Below are 9249 nucleotides of genomic sequence, written 5' to 3'. Positions count from 1 at the left end.
AGCCCCACATCCCCGAGCCACCCTGCCCTCCCCGTGGGGCTCCCCAAACCCGCTGCCCCCAGACCCCCTGTCCCTGGGCTGGCAGCTGAGCGTATGCTGCTTTTCTTCCCTGCCATGGTGGAGCCCGACTGCTCCTCGGCGTAATTGGCCTCGCGAGGGCCCGGCTGTTCCTGCGGCTTTTGTGCAGCTCCTCTCACCGCCTTGTACCCAGGAGGGCTCTGAAGCCACATGTGTTTCTAAAGGCATCTACAGGGACAGGTGGGGACGTGGCTTAAGCAAAGGGACAATGTCAGGCACTCACACCGTGTCACCTGCAGAAGATATGAGCAGGGAAGGATGCTTCAGGGGTTGGGAGCAGCTCCCAGAACTCAGGACACGGCCACCCTTGTGCCACATATGGTGTGTAACTATCGTCACATGGGTGGTGGTTTGTGCCTCAGTTTCCCCGCAGGGAACTGTTGTGCCCCTGCAGAGTTGGGTGGTAGGAGCTGTGTACCGGGGCTGGGGGTACAGCCAGGGCTGGTGAGATGTCCCCTACCCCCAGGGAGAGGGGCAGACAGAGCCAGGCCATGCCGGAGGGAAACAAGGAGGCAAAAGGGTTTTTTCTTCTCTTTTTTCTTTTACTTTGTAAATAACTTTCCATGAAAAAAGGTTAAATTGCACACATATCTTTGCAGTTCTTCAGCATCAGTATAGAGGCCCCAAAACAGGAAAATATAACAAAAACAACAATTAAAAAAGAAGTATCGCCAATACAGTTATATACATCTACATCAATCCCCAAATCTCGCTCCTCGGCTCTGGGACACTGTCCCCAGCCATGTGGTGGCATCCCAGGGGACTTCAGACGCTGGCACCTGGGCGAAGGGGTGGCCCTGGCTCCAGCTCTGCTGGTTACATGAGCTGGAGTTGTCAAATCTCAGCCCGCTCCATGCTTTACCAGGGGGATGCAGGACTTGTGCTCCTGCCTGCACGGCCCCAACTCTCTCCCCAAATTTGGGTGCAACTTACTCCAAGGGTAATTTATATATATATATATTTTTAAGGCTTTCTTGTTGATTCTTATACTACAACTATACTCTCGCTAAATTATATTGCTCATCTGAAAGGTCCTAAGTGCTTTTGTAACCAAAAAAGAAACTCTTTACAATCTTCCATTTTTTTCGGCAAGTCTAAGACACACCACTAAATCTACAGCTTCTACTTACTCCTACCTAATGGCTACTCTATCTCTAATAACCTACAGCAAAGGAGGGGCAAAGAATCCAGTTCTGGAGACCTTCCAGTCAAGTTTCAGCAGAGTTTGGCTCCGCTCCTGAAATGGTTTGGAGCTACTTTGCGGGGACCCTGCCCCGCTCTCGCTACCCACCGAGCCCAAGGGCCAAAGCTTTGGTCCGTGTCAGTCCCAGCAGCTCTCCTGGGTGACAAACGGCTCCTGGCTGGATGGTGACAAGGCTGCAGAGATGCTAAAAGACCATCTGCGAGATCATCAGGGGGACTTCATCTCCGCTGCCGTCCTCGGAGCCTGTTGCACGCACAGTCTTTGGCTTGAGGCTTCTGGATGAGGCCTGGATGTGGGTCTTTTTCCTCCTCGGTCCCACCTGGGAGTATTCAATGGGGAATGACCCCGTCACTGACAGATGATGGCCATGTCATGGTGTTTTCCTCATGGCTCCCCCAAAAGCACATCCTCCTTTGGGGTCCTGCATTGTCCCAGCAGCCGCTTGGAGCCTGATGGATGAGCAAGAGAAGTGGAGAGCAGTCTTGGACCAAAAACAGAGAGGGGCTTTGTCAGATGGTGAAGGACAGAGAAAGTTTATGGTGGCCTAGACCCTTCGGCAACCACAGCGAGGATTTTGGGTACAAAAAAGTACAAAAGCCAGTTCTGGGAGCACCCTGGTCCCCGCTGCTTTGCTTCTGCTGAGGCCAGTCCCTGGATCCTTAAGGAAACCTGTTGCTGCTGGTGCAGGAATCCTCCTTCGTGTGGTCTTGGTTTACAAAATGACAAACACAAGCCTTTAAAAACACTGAAAATATAAAACAACTCCCAAACTGCATTTCCCCTAACCCGCCACTATTATGAAACTCTAATGCTAAAAATATAGGTTTCTTTGCATATATAATATATAATAGATTATATAAAAACATCTAAAGAGGCAGACTTGCTGAATTTATAGACCTTTTCGTCCTCCCTAGGCACAAGTCAGGAGGGAGGTTGAACTCAGAGAATCCAGAAGGGACTTCTATTTACCTGTAAGCTAATTATCACGCTATACCTACCAACTACCCTAGACAGAAAAAGAACAGAGAGAAATGGAGAGACAAAGAGGTGAGAAAATTGCACTTAGTCTATGGAGTCCTAAGCCACCAGAAATCTCCTGTCTTGGGTGGGATTATGCAGATGTTCTCCTTTAGCCCTGGAGGAACATATGCAGTGTCCATTTCCACAGGAAAAAAAAAAAGAAAAAAGATAATTCACATTTCTTCCTTTGAAAGTAAAAAAATAAGTAATGTCATATTCTTCTCTTGAAAAAACTCATGAACTTGAGACTTCTGGTGTGTCCTTTAAAGATATATCAAACAGTTCCTGTTGTGGTGGTGGTTGTTTTTTTTCTCCTCCCTGGTGTTCCTGTGAATAATCTTACGATGAAGCTGGCAAAAGTCACTATGGATGTGTCTATCTGTAGAAAATCTTGTCCCTTTTAAGTCCCACCAGCATGGAGGGGAGCATCCTGCTAAAGTCTGGGTGGGCTTTGAATGGCAACTGGCCTCTTACAGGAGAGAGGCCAGACTGGTCCAGTCGCTCCCGTCGCCTGGCAGAGAGACATCGTTGAGCTCAAACAACTGCTCCACGTTGATGGAGTTGGAGAGGTAATCATTCGACCCTTCATCCCAGGGATGCTGCAGGAAAGAAGTGGCCATGAAGGTTTCATCAAAGTCCAAGTTGTTCTGGCTGGATTCAGTGAGGACCTGCTCCTGCCCCTGGGGACAGTCGATGTGGCGCCCGTGTACCGTCAAGTCCAGGTCACGCGTTACGGGGGTGATAGGAGGTGTGAGCTCCAGATCCCCAAAAGTGGAGAAATCTCCATTCAGGTTGGTGTCGAAGATGGCTTCCCAGTCAAAGTCACCTTTGAGCGATCCCAGCTCGCTCTGCTCTTCCTGGGTCAGCAAAGCCGGGTTGGAAAGCCGGGGCGCCTTGGCCGTTCGCTTGGGCGAGGGCTGCTTGCGCTTGTGACCTGCTTTGCCATCCACCAGGTTCCAGTTCTGGTCGCCGGTGACTTCTTCAAACTCTTTCAGGAGCTGCTGCGACTCCGTGCTGACGTTGAGAATGTTATTGGAGGTGCAAGCTGAAGCGGGCGGGCTGGTGACGCACCATGATCCTTGCTGGGCTTTTTTGGTGAAGGCCGGATGGATCTGCACCGAGGGCATCCTCCGCTTTTTGGAAGCACCGTTCTTGAGCCGGTCAGCATATTCGGGGTCAAGCTTCCAAAACCCACCTTTCCCTGGCTCACCCTTCTCCCGGGGCACCTTGATGAAGCACTTGTTCAAGGAGAGGTTGTGCCGGATGGAGTTCTAGACCCAAAAAAGACAAAAAAAACAAGGTTGAACACTAGTCTGCTGCTGCAGCACCTACCTGTGTGGGGAGGCTGATGGAAAAGCACATTTTCAGCAAGGACCTTTGGGAAGAAGAAGGCAGAACCGGCAACATCAAGACATCCCACACTACATGCCCAGCAGGAACTCTCCTGTCCCAGGTTCCAGTATAGGTTGGGAAATTACATATTAGAGAGCAGTGTAGGGGAAAGGGACCTGGGGGTCCTGGTGGACAGCAGGATGACCATGAGCCAGCACTGGGCCCTTGCGGCCAGGAAGCCAATGGCACCCGGGGTGTATTACAAGAGGGGTGGTTAGTAGATCGAGAGAGGTCCTCCTTCCCCTCTATTCTGCCCTGGTGAGACCCCATCTGGAATATTGTGTCCAGTTCTGGGCCCCTCAGTTCAAGAAGGACAGGGAACTGCTGGAGAGGGTCCAGCGTAGGGCAACGAAGATGATTAAGGGAGTGGAGCATCTCCCTTATGAAGAAAGGCTGAGGGAGCTGGGTCTCTTTAGATTGGAGAAGAGGAGACTAAGGGGGGACCTTGTTAATGTTTATAAATATATAAAGGGTGAGTGTCACGAGGATGGAGCCAGGCTCTTCTCGGTGACAACCAATGATAGGACAAGGGGTAATGGGATCAAGCTGGAACACAAGAGGTTCCACTTAAAGTTGAGAAGAAACTTCTTCTCAGTAAGGGTGACAGAGCCTGGCCCAGGCTGCCCAGGGAGGTTGTGGAGTCTCCTTCTCTGGAGACATTCAAAACCCACCTGGACATGTTCCTGTGCGACCTCACCTAGGCGTTCCTGCTCCAGCAGGGGGATTGGACTAGATGATCTTTTGAGGTCCCTTCCAATCCCAAACATACTGTGATACTGTGATACTGTGAAGTCACCAACAGAGTTTTCGTGTCTCCCGTCTAATCCAGCCAGGGCTCACAGGAGCCAAGGGCTTCCCTATCGATACGTATCAGCATCAGTGAGTTCTTACATTCTCTCATACTAAATTCCAAACACTGGAAAGTTACTGGAAGAGAACATTGACTCTGTACCAGGGTGCTATCTTATTATTCTCTAACTACCTTCAAAACAAAGGACCACCCTCGCCATCAACAAGAAAATTAACTATGGAAAATTACCTCAATTCATCCAAACTAGCACAGGGTTCAAGCCAGGACTTGCCAGCCAATGTGAGGCTTTTGGAGGCTTTTGGAGAACTCCCCTTGGCTGTAAATTGGGGCCATGGGGCCCCAATTTCTCCACTAGGAGAAACTGGCCAGACTTGCTCTAGGCATGGAGCTAAGCTGGAGGAGCTCAGGTCCTCCTTGGTGGCTCAGGAGGAAGAGGAGGGTCCTGACACGATGTGGCCGTGGCCCCATTACAAGTGGCAACACATGGCAGTACCATGGGGGACAGCATCATCAGGGCCCTCCCTGCATCCCCTGATTCGTCAGTGCATGTTGCTGGTGTCCAAGGGAAAATATTTGGCCAAAAAATAGGCACTGTGCCTCTCTGCATCCAGGCTGACACAATGCAGACAGACAAAAATGGAGAGACATGTGGGCTGTCCCACCACAGCCCTGGGTGTCCCCAGCCTCCAGGCCTGGGGAAGCTCCCTGTGAAATCACTGCAACCTCATCAGCCACCACTCAAACGAGCTGGGGAAAAAAAATAAGTGGAGTTTCTGCTCCCATCGAGCTGTTCTGAAACCCTGAATGTGCCTGGAGTGATGTGAATAATCAGAAAGGAAACTCAGTTATTGGGTAAATAACCCAGCATTGGACTCCACAAAGCCAAGACTCTATTAAGAGATTGGATATGGTAGAGGGTATTTTTTTTTTAATGTTGCCTGGATATCTTTATGCTTATTCATCCATAATCCGTAGTGCCGAATAGGAAAAACAAGGCTTGAATGCCTAGAGCTGTTGAAAAACATGCACACACACAACAAAACCCTCCTCTGGGCTGAAGCTCCTTGGGTGTGTTGGCTCCTCTCCAAAGCACTCAGCTCCCACAGGAATATATCCATCTCCCCCCAGAGTATGGGTGGCATGACCTTTCCAGGCTGTCTTCATGTACGGGAATCAGGGGATGAGAATGCAGCTTTGAAAAGAGAGAAAGCAAGAAGGAAAAAAAAAAAAAGGAGAAAAAGAGGAAAAAAAAAGAATAAGAAAGAAGGAAGAGGAAGAAAAAATACAGAAAGAGAAAAAAGAAGGAGAAAAAGAAAAAAAAAAAGGGAGAGAAAGAAGAAAGAAGCAGCAGGACCACAGATATCCCTGGAAACAATCCAGGCTGTGGTAACTCCAGATTTACAGTTTAACAAAATTTTACAAGGGTCAGAGACTTGCAAGCTGAATTCTCTGCCCCCCCATTTCCCCTCCCCATCCCAGATTTCATGCAGCCTGGGCTGCCCTTCGGCCAGTTAACATATTTATCATTCCTTCCTGCAACAATCCCATGAACCCCCTGCATCTCTGCACAGAGGGATTGAAAACCTTCTTTCTTTTTTTAATAAACACATTTAATTAAAAATGTGGTGATTATCCAGCTGTGAGTTTGCAGGAAGAAGTCAACACGCTGGCACAGAGCTCCTCCCCCTGAATCGCTCCTGTGGGTCCCCCCAGCACGGGGGCAGGTGGGGGGGACCCAGGTGATCCCAGAGAGGGACCAGGGGGTTCCCTTCACATGGATGGGCTTCAAGAGCCCTGGGGAGAAGCTGGATAATACCTGGGCAGGGGGTTTGCCGCAGTTTTGCTGCCAGGATCACTGGCACATTGTGGGTTTGGGCTGGGAATAGCCTGAGCGGAGGGACAAGCCACCCAAGGTCCCTCCTGCTCATGTCTCACGTGCCAGCGGGTCCCCTCATGTGACGGAGGAGGGCAGCGAGCCAAGGTGGCTGGGAAAAACCCCTGTGTTTCAGGCTGTCCCCACAGCTGGTGAGCCTGGGGGTTGTCCCCAACCCCCTGGGGACACTGTCATGCTAGCTGGGGACAACAACCTTATTTGACCTCTCTTGGGCTTCCCTCTGAGGCCTCAGCAGCTCTTCACAGTAATGGAGCCTCCTTCGCCTGTCCAAGGGGACGGGCGACCTGCCCTCTATCCTGCTTGGAAAGCTGCAACATTTCTGATCTGAACCTCCCCAGTGAGCTATTTGTCCAACAAGTGGCATCTCCCCAGGGTTCCCTTCCAAAGCTCGGTCCTCAGCCCCCTGAGATACTTGACATGGTGATTTCACACATGTGCAGCCCCAAGGGGCTCCAGAAACGTGGAGCTGGGGACAGAGATGCCTTCACCACAGGCCCGAGAGGAGCCACAAGGACCAGCGGGTACCTTCTTGCTACTAAAATGGCCCTGAGCTCTCCTCCATCACAGCTTCTTCCCTCCACTGCTCTCATGGCCGTGACATTTCTGTGCACCCAAGCACTTTCCTGTTACAGCCCTTCCCCACCAGCTGCTGGTGCTGCTCTCCTCCCAGTGGGATCCAGCATCCCTGTAGGATCCAGCATCCCTGCAGGACCTTACTTTGTGCGATGGAGGCTGTGGAAAGCCCTCCTCAGCCCTGCTGGGAAAGAGGACAAGGAAAGAGGTCTCTATATCTCTTACCTGCCAGGTGGGATCAGCATGTCGGAAGTAGCAGAAGTTGTCAGTAATCCACTTGTAGATGGCAGAGAGGGTGATTTTGGGCTTCTTGCTGGCTTCCATCGCCATGCAGATAAGGGTGGCATAGGAGTAGGGTGGCTTGATGTGCGGGTTGGTCTTGTAGTCGATGTCCTCGGCGAGGTGCGGGGGCATGGCCACGGCATGGTGTGCCGTCCTCGAGGTGGAGGAGGAGATGGGCTTGCAGGGAGTGTGGGGCATGCCCATGCACGCCGGGTCGGCAGCCAGGGGTGAGCATGGGGCAGCAAAGCTGGGGATCCTCTGACAGTCGTGGGGGTCCGGGCCGCTGGGGCAGGAGGATTTGCCAATGCTAGCTCGGATTGAGAAGTCCGGCAGCCACATGAGGCTGGTCAGGCTGTCATCCAGGTCATCCGAGTCCCCCATGCTGCCCTTGCCTGGCCGTGGACGACTCAGCCACCCCTGAGCCATGTCTGGGTGTGTCGGCAGCTCTTGCGTTCACTGGGGGGCAGGTGAAAGGGAGGGAGGGACGGGGCAGATCCTGCAATAACAACAGGGAGAGGGTTGAGGCTCCCTGAGGTGTAGACGCTCTCCAGCACCCAAGCAGGCCTGGTGCTCCGGGTGAGACCCATCCCCGGGGTGCTGCGCACCGCAGCCGTGATCCCTCCCCCAGCGTGCTTTAGCAGCCCTGAACCTCGGGGAAATTGCCTCAAACCCTCGCACCCCAGTGTCACCCAGTCCCTGAGGGCTGGTGCTGCCCAGCAAGCCTTCGGCGGAAGAAAGAATTGAAAAAGAAACATCAAAAAGCGCACTCAAACAACCAAAATCCAGCCCTGCTGTCCCACAAAGCGAGGATGTTCCACCTGCCGCGAGCAGGACAAAATCTCAGGATCCAACATCCCGATCTTAAAGTTCAGCCCCGCCCCCGGCTACCACCTTCCCTCGGTTTCAGGCTATTTCTGCTCCTCCCTTCCCCTGGCCCCCCTAAAACAACCCGGGAGGGGGGAGCGCGGCCCCACCGCAAGCGCACCCTCACTGAGAGCGAGCCCGCGGATCCACGCTCCAGTTATTCCCGAGCTGGGGATGCGCCTCTGACTTCGCTGCTGGGCTGGAATCCCGAAATCCCGTGGTTTTGGGGGAGCGGAGAGTCCTCCGGGGCCGGTGGGGGCGGAGGAGACCGGTACCGGCTGCACCGGAGCCGCTGGGACCGAGGGTTCCATCGTTTGAATGATGCGGAACCCAACAGCCGGGGGGGGTGGGGGGGGGTGCGGGAATGGAACCGGCCGCCCCGCTCCCACAAAACACGTTTTTCCCCAAAAAATACGGCTCAAGGCAGTGACAGCTTGCGCGGATGCCTTGTCCCCAGTGTCACCACCCAGCCTCTGCGAACTTCCGTGCCCGCAGCAAGGGAAACCCGCGAAATGCTGGCGGCAGTGCTCGGGGAGGGGAGCAGGGGGAATAAAAATCAAAAGAAAAGTAACAATAATCCCCCCCCGCCCCGTGCAAACCCATCGTCCCCGACAGCCCCGACAGCCGGCTGCGCCCGAGCCGCCCGGCCGAGCCCCGGGGGCAGCGCTGTCGGGCGGATCCGTCCCCCCGCCTGCCCCGGCCAACCCCCCCAGTCCCCCCGCCTTTCCGCCGCCGTCCCTTACCCCGTCCCGGTGATGTCCCCCAACTTCCAAAGTTCACGAGAGAGCAAGAAGCTTCTGGAACAAAAAAAACAGGAGACGAAAAAAAAAAGGGCAAGAAAAAAAAAAAGGAAAAAAAAAACCCAACAAAGCCGCGGCCTTGGGATGGCGGGGGGTGTGCGATCCCCCCTCCGGTAGCGGTGCCCGCGGTGCCGGGCCCTGCCCGCCGAGCCGCCGTGATTTGCCGCCGCCCGGGGGCTGCCGTTAAGTAGCTGCTCCGAAAGGCTTCACGCGTTGCCACGGCAACGCTCCGCCCCGTAAACAGCTTCCGGCCCTCCCATTGGTCCGCGCGTTGCCATGGGGAGTTGGAAGGGACCTGCCAGTTTTTGGCTGAGACTTGGTTATTTGGGGA

General features: G+C 53.5%; 1 protein-coding gene across 1 annotated transcript; it reads right to left on the bottom strand.

The window, feature by feature from the left end:
- Positions 1-599: 599 nt before the first annotated feature.
- On the bottom strand, positions 600-9075 carry FOXJ1 (forkhead box J1). The gene is made up of 3 exons (XM_065034723.1): positions 8862-9075; positions 7198-7750; positions 600-3573 (listed from the first exon to the last, which is right to left on the bottom strand). Exons 2-3 carry the CDS (start codon positions 7678-7680, stop codon positions 2773-2775), a joined length of 1284 nt encoding a protein of 427 aa, XP_064890795.1. The 5' UTR covers positions 7681-7750; positions 8862-9075; the 3' UTR covers positions 600-2772.
- Between the last annotated feature and the right edge of the window lie 174 nt (positions 9076-9249).

The sequence above is a fragment of the Columba livia genome, chromosome 18 (assembly GCF_036013475.1).
Source record: "Columba livia isolate bColLiv1 breed racing homer chromosome 18, bColLiv1.pat.W.v2, whole genome shotgun sequence".
In the NCBI taxonomy this organism is placed as follows: Eukaryota; Metazoa; Chordata; class Aves; order Columbiformes; family Columbidae; genus Columba; species Columba livia.
This window is presented reverse-complemented; position numbering and strand designations above follow the sequence as displayed.